Source organism: Theobroma cacao, chromosome 4 (assembly GCF_000208745.1).
Source record: "Theobroma cacao cultivar B97-61/B2 chromosome 4, Criollo_cocoa_genome_V2, whole genome shotgun sequence".
Classification (NCBI taxonomy): domain Eukaryota; kingdom Viridiplantae; phylum Streptophyta; class Magnoliopsida; order Malvales; family Malvaceae; genus Theobroma; species Theobroma cacao.
In genome coordinates this window covers 3122635-3142351 of record NC_030853.1, presented here as the reverse complement: position 1 = coordinate 3142351, position 19717 = coordinate 3122635, and the positions used below count along the sequence as shown (strand labels likewise).

The 19717-nt window shown below is 33.8% G+C and overlaps 2 protein-coding genes across 2 annotated transcripts; one reads left to right on the top strand and one right to left on the bottom strand.

Annotated features, from left to right (window-relative positions):
* LOC108661544 lies at positions 4881 to 5708 on the bottom strand. Its single transcript, XM_018118970.1, has one exon. It carries the CDS (start codon positions 5706 to 5708, stop codon positions 4881 to 4883), a length of 828 nt encoding a protein of 275 aa, XP_017974459.1.
* On the top strand, positions 9926 to 12015 carry LOC18601134 (N-alpha-acetyltransferase MAK3). The gene is made up of 4 exons (XM_007031968.2): positions 9926 to 10144; positions 10264 to 10384; positions 10618 to 10673; positions 11589 to 12015. Exons 1-4 carry the CDS (start codon positions 9956 to 9958, stop codon positions 11802 to 11804), a joined length of 582 nt encoding a protein of 193 aa, XP_007032030.1. The 5' UTR covers positions 9926 to 9955; the 3' UTR covers positions 11805 to 12015.

Genomic DNA, 19717 nt, shown 5'->3' with positions numbered 1-19717 from the left:
TTTGCTTTCAAATGATCGTTTTAGATACTTAATTTTTTAAATCATTAAATATATATTTCTGCTTACCTACTACATTTTTAGCAAGTTTTGAGATTTTTTGACGAAAAATTACGAAAAATACCCCTGTGAGCCAAAAAATAATATTTTATTGTTCTTATTTAAAAATGACTTAAGATTTTTTTGAAATGCGAGATTTAATAACTGTTGCTCACCAGGGAGATGCGAAAGTTGATGCTAAGCCTTGCGAGGTTTCAATCGACATTTGGGGTGAAGAATGTCTGTCGAGGCCTCGCGGCGGTTGTCACGAGCCCGATGGGGAGTTCCAGGTCGTGACAGCTTCCAAGTCAAAATTTAATTTCTTGATGACCTAAAATTCATTGTGCTTCAATTCAACTAGAAGGTTACACGCTTTTTCAAATAGCAATCGATATAGGGACATATCTATTGGAATTTTACAAGCGATCTTATACGCCTATAATGCATCATCGAGTCTACTGTCCAAATCCTTCCTTGATGGGATACTATTTTCTTTAGAATTCTCTTGATTTCTCGATTTGACACTTCAACTTGTCCACTTGTCTAAGGGTGATAGGTTGTGGCTACATTGTGTGTCACTCCATAGTTAGCAAGTAATGTTCTAAAATATTTATTACAAAATGACTCTTTTCATCACTCACAATAGCTCTTGGTGTTTCGAATCTAATGAAGATGCTCTTTTTCAGAAATTTCATCACCATCTTAGCTTTCTTTGTAGGGAAAGCTGAGTGTCACGAACTATACTCCTTCGCCTAAGTATGTGATAGTTCATGCGGCACTTGAGTGGATGCTTCCACGCAAGTCAACCAATACTTGATTATATCTGCTTTAACATTAATAATAATAATAAATCAGACTAAGAGAACCCGTATCAAAATCAAATGACATACCGAATGTCATATATGTAGCCACTGAGTCATAAAAAGGAAAAATATTTTATTAATATGAAATTAATTATAAAGGGACCAAGACATGCCATTGTTGGGCCATAGGGGCAACCCTAGATGATTTGCTACAAGCATACCTTTACCAGTGAGGCAGCTCAACAATCTGCTGACTGCTTACCCCTATAAAGAGTTTACGAGATTTTACTAGTGTTAGTTAAAATTCTACTACGCAAGTATATGTATCGAATAGATAGTATATTAGCAAGCAAAGTATCGATCCCACAGAGAATTGATCTAAAACTTTACTAAGTACTAAAATTAGAACAATTTAATCTTATCCAAACACCCAAAATTTAATTGATTAACTAAAACTAATTAACTAAAATTTTAAACTAACAAGAAAAATCAAAATAATAATAACTTGAGAAAATATCAAATCAAATAAGCCTAAGATTACAATATCCCTCACACTTCATCTAAATCTTACCTCTCTTCTTTAACTTATTTCAATGGGTTGAATTGCTAACCTAGAGTCCTAAATTATTTATAAGGGTCTCTCGACTCATTCAATAAAAATATCTATTTTAATCAAAACATTATATCCCTATGTGAATTGAAATTAAAACAGACTCATTAAGTTCAGACTCTAATCTGGCTACATATGGCTTATAGGTATATCCCTATCCTATACGCAAATCAATTAATATGATCATATACTATCCTAATTTTAGTACACTTTAAACTCCCTTTCCTAAGTTTGTTTAGGTTCCTAAATCAATTTAATTGGTGATCAGGCAATTAAAAAGCATTAAGAACAAATTTGAATAAACAATTCAATTCCCATTGAAGATAAGTAAGAAAGAGATTAAAAATTCAGATTATATATGAGTTCAATTGCAATCCTAGAAAAAGAAAATTAACTACTTATAATTGCAAAAACAAATAACATTATAATAAATTCAACCATTGAAAGTAACAAGAAAAATAAAAGCCCAGGAAGAAAACAAAACAATAATTGCTGTCTTGATCTCCAAGTTTCAGCCTCAACTTCTGGCTTTTTGAATCTCTCAAAAGTCGTCTCCAATGTTGTTAAACATATCCTATTTATACTAATAGACTTAACCTAAAGTTCCTTAAGTTGGCCTAGGGTTTAATTGGGCTTAAAATTGTAATAAGAGGCCCAAAATCAATTATCAGTCTTTACAAATTTCTATTCCCAGCATAGTACATCCAGCCATTTTCAAACGTGATTTTCTCTATTTTCAAGAAAGTTGTAGCTCTGTCTCTTAGCTTTCCAATAGTCTAAGAATCGCATCATTTAGAGTTCTGTAGCTTGAGATATGGCCAAAATATGAAAGCATATGCAAGTAGATTCTGGATATTTCAACACCTTACTTTCCAAAATTAAGCCCAATCACTTTTAATCCTACAAAAATATAAAAACTACTAAATAATAACCAAATTAAAAGGAATAACATAAAATTAAAATAACTCACTAAAAAATAAACTAATTATAAAAACAACTAAAAATAAACAAATTATAATTGAAAATTTAGGACTTAGCTAATTTTTAATAACAAAATTAGAATAAAATAATTTTATAAAATAGAATTATCAACTAGTATTCTACCAGTAGCCATTACAACACTTGAAATGAGGACATTCCTTTCCTAAAGGTTCTTTCCCCCTAAAGACTTAATAGGTATTTTTGGAGGTGTCACCACAAGCCATTACATTGTTTGAAAGAAGAACATTTTCCTTACAGGTATAAAAGACTTAATTTCATAACCAACTCTACCATATTATAGTTCGATACAAGGTTGACTCAAGACACTGAGACTTTTACCCATTTTGACACATAGTCAAAAAGCCACCAAAATGTATCCATTGTTGAATGAGGATATGAATGGTCTCATAAAATCATCTCCTTAAACATCGAAAATTTTCATTTGTAGAATGTTGTTAAGTGGCATTTCATGTTTTTTGGAAATGTTCCCCACTTTTTGGCATCTGGCATAATGTAGAATAAGGTTATGAGCATCCTTGAAAAGTGTTGGCCAATACAAAACTAATTGAAGAACTTGGCTGTTGTTCTATCTCCTCCAAAATAACCCTTATATTTTGAAGAGTGATAGTGTTTCAACACATTTTTGACTTCTTCCTCCGGAATGCACTTTCTTATCATTCTGTCAGCACATTACTTAAACAAAAATGGTTCATCCCATATATATAATTTAACTTCATGCAAAATTTTTTTCTTTGCTGATAAGTTAAATTTGGAGGGAGAAGCTTAGTTACAATGAAATTAACATAGTCAGCATACCATGGTAACTTCTTTTGACCAACATGTAATAATTATTCATCAGGGAAAGTTTCATTGATCAAAGTTAAGTTCTTACCTTGGTTGTCATGCCCTAACCTTAACAAATGGTTTGCCACTTGATTTTTTAAACCTTTTCTGTCCCTGATTCCCAAATCGAATTCTTATAGCAACAAAATCCATGTTATCAATCTTGGTTTGGCATCCTTCTTAACAATCAAATAGTTAATTGTAGAGTGGTCAATATAAACAATCACTTTAATGCCAATCAAGTATGAACAAAATTTGTCAAATGCATACACAACAGTTAATTATACTTTCTCAGTGGTGGTGTAATGCACTTGAGTTTCAGTTAAAGCTTTACTTGCATAAAATATAAAATGAAAAATTTTGTCCTTTCTCTGCACTAACATTGCACCTACAGCATGATCACTAGCATTACACATAAGCTTAAATGGGAATGACCAATCAAGGACTACAATAATGGGGTACGGATGTCAACTTTTTTTTTCAATTCAACGAATATAGCATGACATACATCATCAAATTTAAATGGGATTTCTTTTTTTTTTAAGAGATTGCACAAGGGTTTAGCAAGTTTAGAAAAATCTTTAATGAATTGCTAATAAAAACCAATGTGTCCAAGGAAACTTCTAATACTTTTTATTGAGGTTGGTGGTGGAAGCTCTTTAATAGTTTCTATCTTTGCTTTGTCCACCTCCAATCGTTTGCTTGATACCTTGTGGTCAAGAACGATGCCTTCTTGTATCATAAAATGGCACTTTTCCTAATTTAGTACCAGGTTTGTCTCTTCATATCTTTGCAACACCTTGTCATGATTCAACAAACATTCATCAAAATTATTGCCAAAAATTAAGAAATCATCCATAAATACCTCTAATATTTTCTCCACCATATTTGAAAAGAAAGACATCATGCACTGTTGAAATGTGGTTAGAGTGTTGCACAATCCAAATGGCATCTTCCTAAAGGCGAAAGAACCATAGGGGCATGTGAAGGTTGTTCTCTTGATCCTCTAGTGCTATGGCAATCTGATTATACACTGAGTACCCATCCAAGAAACAATAGTACTCTTTTCCAACTAGTTTATCCAACGTCTGATCAATGACTGGTAATGGGAAATGATCTTTCCTAGTGCCTTTATTTAACTTTTGGTAATCCATGCACACTCTCCATCTAGTGACTATCCTTGTGGGAATGAACTCATTGTTTTCATTAGCAACCACTTTCATTCCACTTTTCTTTGGTATGTATCACACCTGACTTACCCACTCATTATCCAAAATAGGGTAAATGATACCAGTATCTAACCACTTAATTATCTCCTTCTTTACCACCTCTTTCATGATTAGATTCAATCTTTTTTGATGCTTTATAGTGGCTCTGTGATTATCCTCCAACAAAATTTTATGCATGCATATTGAAGGACTTATCCCTTTTATATCTATGATTGTCCAACCAAGTGCCCTTTTGTGTTTTTTTAAAACTCTCAGTAACTTTTCTTTCTGCTTATTAGTAAGATCAACTGCAACAATGATCGAAAAGTAGATGAGTCTCCAAGATATGCATACTTTAAATGATTAGACAATGGTTTGAGTTCTAACTTATGAGGTTTTTCAATTTGAAGTCTTCATTGGTGAAAATGAAGAGATAGACAAATCTAACAACTCAAATTCAGTTCCCAACACACAAGATAGGGCATTCAATGCATTAACACGTTCTATGACATCTTGATTATTTGTCTCAAATTTTGCAAGCAATGATGCTTCAAGTGGGTAAGTAGAATGACTTTCCATGAACATTTCATTTGTGTCCTTATCCACCACAGTGAATGCAAAACACTTATCATGATCAATAGTAAACTTTAAAGGTTGAAAAATATTGAATGTTACCATTTGATCTTGTACTCTCAAAGTAAGTTCTCTTTTTTCGACATTAATGTGTGCTTTAGTAGTGCGTAAGAAAGGTCTCCCAAAGATAATAGGAATCTTTCTATCTTTCTCCATGTCAAGTGCTATGAAATCTACTGGGAATTTGAATTTATCCACCTTCACAAGCACATTTTCCATTATGGCCCTTGAATATGTGAGAGTTTTATATGCCAATTGTAGAGTCACAATAATGGGCTTAATCTCCCCTAAACCCAACTTGTTGTAAATAAAGAAGAGCATTAAATTAATACTCACTCCCAAATCACTCAAAGCCTTGGAAAAAAATAAAGCACCAATTGTACATGGAATAGTAAAACTGCCTGGGTCCTTAAGCTTGGGAGGGAGTTTATTTTGAATGATTACACTACACTCCTCAATGAATGCTATTATCTCAAGTTCACCCAACCTCCTCTTCTTAGATAAAATGTCTTTTAGAAATTTGACATATGAAGGCATTGGCTCCAACACCTCTACAAATGGAATGTTGATGTGAAGCTTTTTAAACACCTCCATAAATTTTTGAAACTGGCTTTTATCTTGTTGCTTCTCGAAACATTGATGAAAAAGTGGTGGTCATAATATTGCTTTGGTTTCCTTCTCTTGACATTGCTCATTAGAACTAGCAATCTGGTCCTTACTCCATACTATCTTGTCTTTCTATACAGATCAATTTGAGTTACTTTCAACTTTTTTACCACTTATCAAAGTGATATAGTCTTGACATGTTCTTTACCTTCCCTTATTGGATTTGCTTCTATATCATTAGGTAATGTTCCTTGAGCTTTGTTGTTTAATAAATTGGTAAATTGACCAACCTAAGTCTCGAGGTTTCGAAGTGATGCTACTTGACTTTAAATGATGTTATCATTATGTATCATGTACTACCTCAACACATCCTCTAAATTTGGGTTCTTATTTAGGGTAGGTGCTTTTGCTTGCTGTTGGAATCCAGTAGATACATTTGGTCTTGAAGATGAAGATGATCCATGACTGTTGGTCTAAGAGAAGTGTGGATGGTTCCTCCACCCTAGGTTGTAAGTGTTGGAATAAGGATTATTCTACTATCTATTCCCCATAAACTGTGTTGTTTCCATACTTAGACACTGATTGCTTGCATGATTGTCTCCATAATACTCACAAATTACAAATGGACTTTGAATGGAGTTAGTACTAAAAGATTCAAATGTTTAGTTAAAACTGCTGCTTGTGCGGATAGTGCCGAAATGGCATCTACATCATGAACTATAGCCATTCTCCTATGCATTGATCGCTCCTCTCGTTGCTGATAGTTATTTCCAGCCATTTCCTTCAACAAGTTTTATACCTTGTCAATTGACTTTGCCATTAAAGCTCCTCCCATAGCACCATCAATGGTGGTTCGAACATGATCGCTCCAGCTATTGTAGAATGTCTACACCTGTAGTCACTTTGGAAGACCATGATGAGGACAACGCCAAAGTAAATCTTTGTATCTTTCCCTAGCCTCGTACAACGATTCAAAATCTAGCTACATGTGATGTGATATCATTCTTCATTTTTGCTATCTTGGTCGGAGGAAAGAACTTAGCAAGGAACTTTTGAACAAGATCATCCCTTGTTATGGATTTAGTGGAAAGTGCATTTAACCATGTTTTAGCTTTATCGTTCAATGAAAAGGGAAAAAGCCTCAAACGAATTATAATATATATGATGCCATAATATTTGAAGGTATCACATATCTCCAAAAAGTTTAAAATATGGGCATTTAGATCATTATTTAGAAAACTCCCAAACTGGACTAAAGTTTGTATCATAGTGATGATAACCGGCTTGATCTTGAAATTTTTGGCTTGAATAGCTGACCTTCGAATGCTGGATGGAATCCCTTGCATCAATGGAACAGCATAATCTCTTAAGCAATGATTTTCAGTTACTATGCGCTTTTGGATTTTTTGTTCACCTTGTTGATCAGCCATTGTATTTGTTTGACCAAAAGCTTGTGGATTTTCTCATTGAAGTCTTCGGAGTGTTCTTTGTTCATGGTACAATCCCCAAGCTTTTTGCTTTTCTCATACAACGACAAAATGAACCTAAAAAAACAAAGAAGAAAAACTTAAAACTGATTAATTTGTTGAATTTTAATACTAGCAAATAAATAAGAAAACAGATCCCCAACAACAACACCAAGAACTTGTTGACGAATTTCTCACATAAGTGCACGCTATCGCTAACAAGTAATATAGTGATAAGTAGAGTATCGTTTCCACAAATATTTATTCTTAAATTTTTACTAAGTATTAAAATTTTATAACAAATTAATTTTATTTAAGTAACTGAAATTTTCAAAAAAATTAATTAAAGCTAATTTTAAGCAAGCATTAAATTAACTAATAGAAATTAAAATTACTTGAGAAAGACAATAGACTAAAGACCTAGGATAATAAGTTCATTCAACACTTCATATGATACCAGTTTCTCTTATTATTTACATTCATGGGTGCTCTTACTAACCTAGAATTCGAAGTTATGTACAAGTCTTCATGGAGATACTTGTACAAATACTTAATTTAATTAGGTCACTATATGTTTATAGGAATCAATTAAATTAAGTTCATTAAGCTACATTCCTAATTTGGCTATGTACAACAATTGGCGTGTGTCTACACTATACAATCTTAATTCAATCTAAAATCTCTCTATAGAGTCTCAATTAAATTCACAATTCAATTAATTGTTGATTAGGCAATTAAAAATATTAAGAACAAATTTGAATAAGCAAAAATATATCCATTCATGATAAATAAAAGAGAAACTAATATTCATGTTACATGTTGAAATCCACCATAGTCCTAGAAAAGCAAATTAGTTCATGCTATCCAAGTAAAACATTATCCAAAGAAATTTATCCATGAATTCAAGTCAAAGAAAATAAGAGAAAAACAAAACAAAGAAAGAAAATGATGTTGAAGCTTTTGATCTTGAATCTCTCTCAATTTCTCTTGTTAGTTTACTTGATTCTTAACTCCAATTCTTCAAAATAGCTACTACCGTCCTCTGTCAAGAATTCTCTAAAAAAGTTCTTTAAATAAGCTTAAATTAACCTAACTTCCAAGTTTCCCGTCATATATCTATTTTTGGAAACAAGCTTCAGTGCCATAACTCTTATTTTGAGAGCCGTGGTTCTCAACCATTCTGTTTTGAAATATGCCAAAAAATGTCTTTTTAACGTCGTGGCTCTCAAGTATTCTGTTTTATCTATGCTTTCCTAGTGTAGTACTCCCATTTCGATAAGGATTTTGATCACCTACCAATTCGAACTAAGAAAAGTGATAAACATTAAAGATGTAATCCTTCATCTTAGATTTTCAGTGGTCCAAAATTCTCATTAATCAGTCTTCTGTAGAGAGTTATGGCAAAAATATCACATGTTCAGAAAATTCTGCACCTAGCTTTCCTTGCACATTTTACTTCCATGAAGCTTTTTACACTTTAAGAACCTTCAAAATAGAGACAAAATCAGTGAATTCTCAAATTAAGATTTTTTTATATGAAAATGGGTGAAATTTACTCAAATTAAAATAATTCAACATGCAGTATACTAAATAATAAAAATATAAAAACTATTTATTAACTTAAAAGCGTGAGGACTAGTTATTTTTTGTAACTAAAATGTAGCAAAATAACTCTATATCGTAAAGTTATCAAATAGCAATTGATGACATCCTACTCCTAAGATACAATGAACCACTCAGATCTTTTAATGTGTAGTCAAATATAAAATTTGGCAAACTCATAAATCTCTTTATTGCTCTTAAAGAAATTTTAGAATGAAGAAGAATATAGTTTTTGGAAACACAAAATGCTTAGAATGAATTTTTCAGAAAGAGGGGATGAGTATTTATAGATACTAAAACATCACCAATGTGCCTTTTTATTTATACACACCTATTTAAAAGTGAACAAATATATCCTTCAAAAGGTACATGCCTTTCTACAATCAAAGGTCATGCCTCTCCCAATAAACACATTAAATTTTGAATCACCAAAAATAAAATAAGAATTAATTGCATAGAAAAATAATTGAAATCGCAAAAAACATAAATGAAATTTTCGATATAAAAAATGACATAATACTTCGGAAAATCTCCTAAACTATGTAAGAAAATTCAAATAAACTCTTACTATTCTATTACGTTTAATCAAGTCCCTGCACTTTTTTTACTTTTTAAAAATAAAGTCCTGTACTTTTATTTGGAATTAAATGAGTACTTATGACAAACAATTGATTAATTGTTATTGGTTAAAATCTCATTTGTTATTTTATATCCATATAGTGCTGACATGGTACTAACGTGATATTAATATGAAGATTGAAAATGTCACATGACTATATTATCATTCATTATGATATATCAACATACCACATTAGCATTACATGACAAAAAATGATAAATAGCATTTTCACTAATAACAATTAATCAACTCTTATACATAAAGGTTTATTTTATTTAAAATAAAAAAATAAAAATTTAATTAAATGTAATAAAAGAATAAATACCTAATTAATTTTTTTCGAAATAATTCATTATGCCAAAAACTCAAATGTTTGTAAATCACCTCAGGTCAAATCTGAGCAGCTAGGCCCAATAAAATGATGAAGTGGATGTAGTAGGCCTCTCTATGGGGCCCAAACTTCTATTGAAGCCCACGTGAATTAGCTTGAAACCAAGACATTTGACGCAGAAGAAGAAACGCAGAGAACGGTACAGGAAGTGAAAACAATGGAGGCAAGCTCCGAAGAAAAAGAAGAGAAAGCGGAATTTGAAGAAGCGGAGATAGAGTATGTGAGCTATGGAGGCGAGCATCACCTGCCTCTGATCATGAGCTTGGTCGATCAAGAACTCAGCGAGCCATACTCCATCTTCACCTACCGATATTTCGTCTATCTTTGGCCCCAACTCTCCTTCCTCGTAATATCTTCTTTCCCTTCCTTTCTTTTTGTTTTCGATTATTTCTTTTGCATTTGCACAATGGGTTTCTCCCAAAATTTCTTTTTCTCTTAGTTCCTGATTTAAAAAATAAAAAACAGGCTTTTCACAACGGTAAATGCGTGGGAACCGTGGTCTGCAAGATGGGAGAACATAGGAACACTTTCAGGGGCTACATTGCCATGTTAGTTGTAATCAAGCCTTATCGTGGAAGAGGCATTGGTAAATTTTCCACTGCTTTTTTTTTTTCTTCCTTTTGATGTCATTCTATCTCACTGCTGTTTACTGTGTAATAATTCTTTTCTTAAATTTCTTGAATGGGTTGGATTCCTTTGATTGCAAGTTGAAAAGTGAGCATGAAATCAGTTCATATCTCAATGGTTGCATAGTCCACAAAATTTATGTAAAATGTGGATGTAGATACTGAGTTTTGATGCCTTTTTCTCATGTTGCAGCTACTGAACTCGTTACCAGATCCATTAAAATGATGATGGAATCAGGGTGTGAAGAGGTACGGGATTTTTCATTCTCTGTCTTGGTGATTTCCTTTGTAATTTGGATATATGCTGGTCATTTCTGTATCATTGGTTAATCTCATTCTGTTTAACAAGGATAAGATGCTGTGCCAATGTCTTGTTTAACTTGAATTTCTTTGCTATATGTGTAGTTAGTGTGCCTATGAATTGCATATTTGTAATAGGCTTCACTCTTTGATCTTCATATATGCCAATGCGTATATAATTTATTACATTGTAAACCAGTTAATTCTGTGGAGATATCTCCACTCATCAAACAGTTAACCTTGTTTATGTTCTTAAACACCAGGGCATTGACCATTGCAGTGCCTAGTATATGCTATCTGAACTCAGAATTGATGGTTTTGGGTAGCCATTGAAGTAGTGATGATATCCTTGATCCTCTATTCGGCTAAAGTGGATCTTGTGCATGAGTCAGCTAAATTAGCATCGGCACAACTTTATCTTTTTCTGCATTTGAACTTTATGCAATCTTATCAAGATGGCCTCTTATTTCAAAACTTTGATGATGGTTGAGATATTTTGCCTTCGCTGATATCTTAGTGTTTTGAAACCAATAACACCTTCTAGGGTCTAGCTATTTTTGTCTCTTCAAGATTATGCTTATCTATATATCCCTGTACTCAGTACATTATGAGTTGCTTTAGAAAGCGGAAAGGTTCTAAAATAATTTTACTGTTTACCAAGGTATCCTTTTTAGTTTGCAAATTCATTTATAACATAAGAATTGGAGAAAAAAAGTTTTAGTATTTTCTTCACCACTCTTAATTAGTTAGGTTGTATGGTGATCATTATGTTTATGTGAGCTTTAGAGGGTTATAATCCGTGGGAGGTTTGAGGCAATGATTAGATTCAAAAAACTGACTACCCCATGTATTACATATTTGAAGGTTACACTGGAAGCAGAAGTAACGAATAAAGGAGCACTGGCACTTTATGGCCGTCTTGGTTTCATCAGGGCAAAACGGCTTTTTCACTACTACTTGAATGGAGTTGATGCTTTCCGGTTGAAGCTATTGTTTCCTCGCCAAGAGTTGCACCCTTCCCTGCCCATGTCAACAAACATATATGCAGGTCATGAAAACAATGATCTAGATACCACTTGAAGAACGTGCGAGTGTTCATCAAGGCTTGTGATTTAAACTTTGGATTTCACACTTAGGGGTGCACAGCTGTTGTATTTTTAACCCTTAAAGTTGCTCATACACTCAATGCTAGTGTTGATTTTTTTTTTTTTTTTGTGTTTTTAATGGATAGTGAGGATGTAGTTGAAACTTTGATCACGTTTCTTTATGGTAGCAACTCTTGTTCATTATTCTTGCAAACCCTATCCCCTTCCTCTCAGGTCCAAAACAGAAGTGAGAAAAGAAATGAAATAAAAGAGTAAGTGCCATTTAACAAACACTAGACAAAATTGGCATATAACTGATTATTAACTATCACTATGGCATGATACCTGTTATGTTTTTTCTGATTTAATTCCTTGTTCATACCATATCACATTTTAATGCAACTTTATTTCCATTACCTTAGTTTTACATTTGTTTCATGATAGTTTCCACCGAGCTATTTTTCTATTCAATATTACTATCGTTTACTTGTCTGTATGCCTTCTTGCTTTCATTCTTGCATTTTGATCTTCTGTTATCCTCAACTATGCTAGTTGGCTATGTATCTTTTATATTTTTGTTGATTACCTATAATTTAACATTCGCCCTAATTAGAATATGTTCAAGACTTGAAAATCATATGCTAGTTGTAACATGATTGTTCAAACCTGTATATCTTCCCTTTGATTGTTTGCTCTTTTCTTTCAACCAATACTGAACCACTAGCATCTGATTTATTTGCACATTACTTAATAACATTATTTACACAATATATATCTGAAATCAGTATTTAACATTCCTAAAACACTACACTATAAACCTCAACTTCCAATCAACTGAAGTCGACATAATTTTAATTATCTACTATGATAATTACTGCTATTAACAAAAATCAAACGATACATTTGTTTCGTTTTAGTTACTGCATACAGCTTATTTTGGAAGATAATACTGCACAAATGGATTTGGTTGATTTGGAAGGCAACAGAAAAATTGGTTGGTGTGACCATTACAAAGTTGGTAGCATTACAAACTATCAACCGTATGACACTACCAGGACCTGTCAAAACTCTGATCAAACAAATCACGGTGTTTACTATGGGTTTAACTAGGGATGTCAACGGGTAGGGTATCCGTTAATTTCGAGGTACTCGAACCCTAACTATATTAAAAATCAAATACTCTAACCCTATTAACTACCTGAATAATTTTAAAAATTACTATCCTAATCCTAACCCTAATACATTCCCACTACCTTATAATTACCTTAACCCATTTAAATACCCGATTAGATAAAAAAATTATTAAAATCTTCTTCATAGGTATCTAATTACCTAATTAACTATTCTAATCTCATAATTTTCGTTTAGATTTATATGTTATAAGTTTATATAAACAAATGTATATATATATATATATATTGTAATTAATAATTTTATAAGTTATAATTTTTTGTAATGTTAACACAAAATAAAAAGTAAATATGTTTATATTTAAAGTACATGTATATACACACACACACATATGCACATATCAAAAATATTTTAATATATATAATAGTAATTATATTCCTTATAAATGAATCGAATATATATATATATATATATATATATAAAGTATATATATTAAAAGACATTACAAATTAATTAATAATTATAATTTCATGAATCAATTTAAATAACTATACGGGTTTGTCCTTAATTACATAAAATTTTAAAAAAATAACTAAGTTTTAGAACTATTATAGTCTCACAACTTCTCTTTAGGTTTATATAACTTAATATAAACAAAGTTATATATATTTTACAATTAATAATGAGTATTTTTATTAAATGGGCCTCATGCATAAAGCGTTTTTAAGAATGGTCCTCCCTATAATTTTAATTGTTTTTAGTCAAAAGAAAAAAAATTGGATAACATTGTCCCTAATGAAACCGACCTATTCGCTAGGCTCTGCGCCTCAACCCGAAACCTATTAACGGGTCAAGTATGTCCTTTATATGGACCACAACTCTTCGATTTTCATTGAGAGACCGCACATATCCTCAGAAGCAATTCTGTCAAAAGTATTTCTCGACAGTTCAACTTCCAAGCATTTTCGCAGTGGTAAAAGCATTTTGGAGTGCTTATTATTCGCATAAAGGTAGTTCACATATTAAGCAATGAGAGGAAGTTGACGTTACGCTGATAAAGGTATAATATTTTTTTATGAATTTTTTATTTTATTTTTACCCATGTGGATAAATGGTTATTGTTCATGTTTAGGGTTAAGGTTTTTTAGCATAAACCTATACATATTGCTTGTTCATATTGTATTCTTGTTGTTTGAAATTTTTGAATATAAACATGAAGGTGGTATTGTTGGTGTTGTTGGGGTGGAAAAGTGACCAGTCATGCGTGACTGGTTGATATGTATGTGTTATGACCTTTTGTTAGGAATTCGATTGAGGATTTAGATATTGTGTGAGTGAAGGCTTGCTTAGGTGGTTGGCGCCTTTTGCGTGAATGGATTTTGGCATGGGATCACGTAGGGTTTGCGTGATTGCAAAAGTTAACTTTACGTGACTGATTGATACGTCTTTGCGTAACTAGTTTCTAAGTTATTGCGTGAATATTGTTCAGGCATGGCGTCAGTTAGTGTGTGTGTGATTCGATTAGTTGTTTTTAGAATTGAGTGACTTGTTTATAAATCATTGCGTGATTTAATGTTAGTAATTGCGTGAATAATTGATTAGGCATTGTGTGACTCTTGTTGTAAGAAATTGCATGAGTGTTATAACTGCATGAAATTTATCTGCATGGCATTGCATGACCAACATTAGGTTCATTATATATTATTTTGGGTCAATTATAATGCTTTAATGTGTATATGTTGATTTACTTAATAATTCATGCTCCACGCTTGGATTAATTATTCTGTTTCAAGGTTGTCTAAAAATAGTTAAAAATATTGTGAGGGTTATTTTTTGAGTAAGCTTCTAAAGAGGGCTATTTCTAAGAAATTTCTCTAGTTTTTTTGTTAATCTACAATGATGGTATTGACATGACTAAAATAGGAATGTTATCTGTTTTATGTTGTAGATGGCCAGCACAGGAACAGAGCAGGATAACGTGGAGTCCTTGCTTTGTGTGCCGAGGCACCGGTGCCTTGTGAACATAACTCTTGCATTGTGAACATCTACGTCGTCCGCTGTCTTCCCTAACTGATGGAATCCTTTTTCTCCTAGGTTTCCCACTTGACCTCGTCAACTTGGTGGCAAAACGATACTTTGTTGAACGTCATGGGGGATGTCCCACTCACTGGGATGCCCAACCGGGCAAATGGGAACCGCATATCCCTCCATTCAAGATCGAGTCTTGTAATAGTCCGAGCAGAATTCAACGGCTGCACGTTTGCACTTATTGCCAAGGCAATGAAATCACAGTTAGCAAATAATGTAAAAATTCAATTCATCATGCACAAAATAACAAAACATGATTGTTCATACCTTATTGCCGCCACGGCATGCATGCAGGGGAGTAGATCGGTCTAGAACTCACCGCATGAACACGTCTTGGTGGAGAGGTTAACCATTCTGTCCGTAGTCCCGCCTATAACTTGAAACTCCTCCCAATCAATTACTTGTATGGAAAAGTGACATGTTTCATTGAATCGTCTGTTCAATAGATCGGTAGCCCAAAGGCGGAGGGGCTTAGTCAAATTCAATGCCTTATTGTGCCGGTCATGGAACCAACTTTGAAACATGCCTCTGATGCACTCGATCAACACTGTTTTTGGCATTTTTCTTGCATGCCTCAAGCAAGAGTTAATACACTCCGCAATGTTGGATGTCATTAACTTGTATCGCCTTACTGGTGACGGTGCACGTGCCCATCTCTCAGGGCCTAATCTCATAAGGTTGTCATAAGCAGGTTTGCAAAGCTATTTCAGCTGATTTATATGTCTATTAAAATTGGCGAGCCTATAGCAGTTGGAGGCCATGGTGAAAATCGCGGTAATATTTTCGTGCTTGAACCTGTTTTTAACGTTTTTCCCTAAGTGGTAATTACATAGACCGTGATGAGCGTTCTTATGCACTTTTTCAACTACATTCTTAATGCCAAGATGTTGATAAAAAATAAACATTACATTTTCAGTACAACCAATCGCACGACGCAATTGGTTAAGAAACCATGACCAAGACTCTTCGTCTTCGACGTGGCCAATGCCAAATGCAAGTGGATATATCTGCTCATTCACATCTTTGCATATCGCCACAAACAGAATACCCTTGAATCTGCCTTTCAAATGTGTGGCATCGATAGCGACTATATGCTGCATTACAGCACTGAACCCCCGAATACATGACCCGAACGCCCAGAAATAATATTTTAATCATTGTTCCCCATCAGTAGCTACATACGTGACAGTACCGGGATTTTCACGTTCCAACATATGGAAATACGAGGGGAGGAGTTGGAATGACTCTTTCGACGGACCGAACACAAGACTCTCCACATACTCCTTCGCTTGTCAGGCCTTACCATATAGGCATTACAATCCCCACTTGTGATTCATCTCTTCCATTATTTCCTTTGGTCTCAATGAGGTTACATAATTTTCTTGCACCCTGGTGGAGATAAGCTCACCAATTACCCTCGCGTTCGCAGTTTGGTACCCACATACAAACCATCAACAGTACACGTGTGTACCTTCTGAAACTTCCGAAGTTGCCAATATTTTCCCTCAGGCAACTTCGTTGCACGCAAAGCAAACTTGCATGCCTTATCCTTACAACCAACCTCAAAACGAACGTGACATGACTTTTTAAGTCTAACCTCAAAATGCTCTTTTAGAACCAACATGCTCAAAGCTTCTTTCAATTCAGCCTTCGATGGAAACACTTTTTTGCGATATAAGTGGTCGTCCATTGATCTGGATTCCTCACTCCTAACTGTTTGGAAAGATATCATATCTAGCCCAAGAATAATCTATTGACGAGATACCCCTGCATTTACCCTTTCTTGATCATTGTCATTAGGTGAACAAATGTCGTTCTCAAGTGCGATGGCGTTCTAGTAAATAGGGTCCACACCCTCAACATCTTTTAATTCAACGATTGTGGCATGGTCGTCCAACTCAACCTCTTCTAACACAACAGTTGTGGTATGACCTGTACTGCCATCTGCATGATTGCAATCAGAAATGTTGATCTATTCAACCCTGTCGTCCTCTAAATGGTCTTCATGTCCGCCAACGTAATCATCTTCACAATCATCACGTAACTCATCATTCTGATCCGCTGTGTCATCCTTTTCAACATCATCTTCAGTCTGATCAGATGCATCGTCATCACTCATAACCATCATAGTGTCGTTTGCTAATGACAATGGACCCAATGCATTTCTGAGTGACAATTGTATTTGTTGCAAAATACCAAGTATATCGTTTGATGCACATTTCGATTGAAATTGTGCAGAATCATTTGCAGACACCTCATGTGTGTGCCGAGCTACTGAAACTCATAAGGATACGTCAAACGTGATTGCCATAGTTGTTTGTTAGGAAATGCATGGTGTGGTATGTCAGAATAATTAACATTCTGTTGTAGGTGATTACTATGTTGGATACCGTGTTCATGTGGAATATCGTTGACATTTCTTGCCTTAACTATCACAAACATAACAACTGTCCTCTCACCTCGCAAAATACTTGCTACATATTCATCATCCCTTATAACTACACGAGAAACCCTTGCGGCATGACTGAGCGATGCATGTAGCTCAATTTCATTATTATGTGAGTTGACCCCAACAACCTCTTCAACCAGCTTCACTAGGCTCGAAAATGACAAATCACTCCCAACACCCTTTACTCGTGTCTCACCACCCTTGTAAGTGTCATCAACCCAATGACCACCGTATGTAATCATAAGCTTCACATTTGGCAAGCTGTTGAAATTTAACAGAAAATAAGTGTCACAATCAATCAATTTATCAAAAATTGCCCCTCAATGCATAGAAACCACTTACGCAATGCCTAAGTCACATTTGGCCGGTCGTAGAAATTTAACAAAAATTAAGTGTCGCAATGTCTAATACACATTCATGCAATGCCTAATAACTAGTGAACAAACGTCTCAAAACAATAGGCAAATTGAACAAGTCATGCACCACCACTCTCGCAATACATAACAACAGGTCACGCAATATATAAAAACCAGTCACGCAATGCCTAAAAAACTACTGAACAAAAGCCTCAAAACAACACATGAATTGCACAAGTCACGCGCCACCACTCTCGCAATACATAACAATAGGTAACGCAATATATAAAAACCAATCACACAATGCCTAAAAAACTACTGAACAAAAGCTTCAAAACAACACATGAATTACACAAGTCAGTCACGCACCATTGATTCGCAACACCTAAGAATAAGTCACTCAATGAATAATAAGCATTCAAACAAGAGGTGAATTGCATAAGTCACACACCACTAGTCTCGCAATACCTAATAATAAGTCAATCAATGCCTAATATTCACTCACGTTATGCCAACTTAAACAGTCACGTACTGGCCCAACGTCACGCAATACATAACAACACATCACCATAGGTACTCTATTCCATATACATACAAACCACTCACGCAATGTCTCAACAGAATATGTGCATTGCACAGTTCACGCACTGCGTATAAACCGGTCTCTTAATACCTAATAATAGGTCAGCAATGCCTAATATCCACTCACGAAGTTATTCAACATAATATAACTTAAATGAAAAAAGTAAAAATAAGAAAAGAGATAAGAAAATATATGCTCAATAAAATTTCTTAAAATTTTATTTATTAGATTCTCTGAAATAAAAGGCGATGATACAAAAAAAATTAACCGTAGTTTATTTCTTCCTAAGTTCATCTACTATTTCATATATCTCAACGAGAATCTTGTTGTTGCTCAAGATGTAAATCTCCTGTTCAAAAGTCCTAGCCATCAGCTTGTCGATGAGGGCATGCATCTCTTGCTGGAATATCTCCAACTTCTCCCTCAAAGGCATCTCCTCATCTTCGGAGGCTGCCTCTTCCCCATTATCGACTCTTGGATCTTTGGATGCCATTTTATAATAATTTGAGATTGATTTAGATAATTGAATTTGATTCAAATAGTTAATGGTTCCCTTTATTTATAGGCATAAATGCTGACTCTTCATTTTCTACACCCATATAAGTGCAATGAAGGGGGGCTGAATTGGTTCTTAAGTACTTGTTCGGCCTAGCGTTTCATCTTATCTACCTCTTAAAAGCAAAAGCCAAGCCAAACATCATTTTTTAAGAAATTCTTAATACAAAGCAGCTTAAAGGTTTTCTCTCTTTTTTACTAATCAAAAGGATTTTAATGTTATCTATTTTCTCTTTTCCAAGAAATTCATTATCATTTCCTCTTTTCTCTTCTTTTTTTTTTTTAATTTAAGCATCATGGTCCGATTGCTTGGTAGACCAACTAAAATCTAATACTATTGCTGTCACAACTCGGTACTTCCCTCGAGCTCGTGACAACCGTCGCGGTGTCCAGATAGACATTCATTGCTCGGAATGTCAACCCGAAACCCCGCAAGGCTTTACTATCAGTTTTTCATTTCCCTTATGAGCAACCATTATCAAATATCGTGTTTTAAAAGATTTTAAACTGTTTTCAACTAAAAATAAATAAAATATTAATTTTTGTCTCATAGGGGTATTTTGGTCATTTTTTTCTCAAAATTTTTGAAACTGGCTAAAACGTAATATACAAGTACAAAACACATAATTCATATTCAAAATGATTTTAAAAGTCTAAAATCTTCATTTAAAACGAAATTACGGTTATTTAAATATAATAAGAAAATAAAAGAAATATTAAGGAAAATATTCTATTTTCTTATAAAA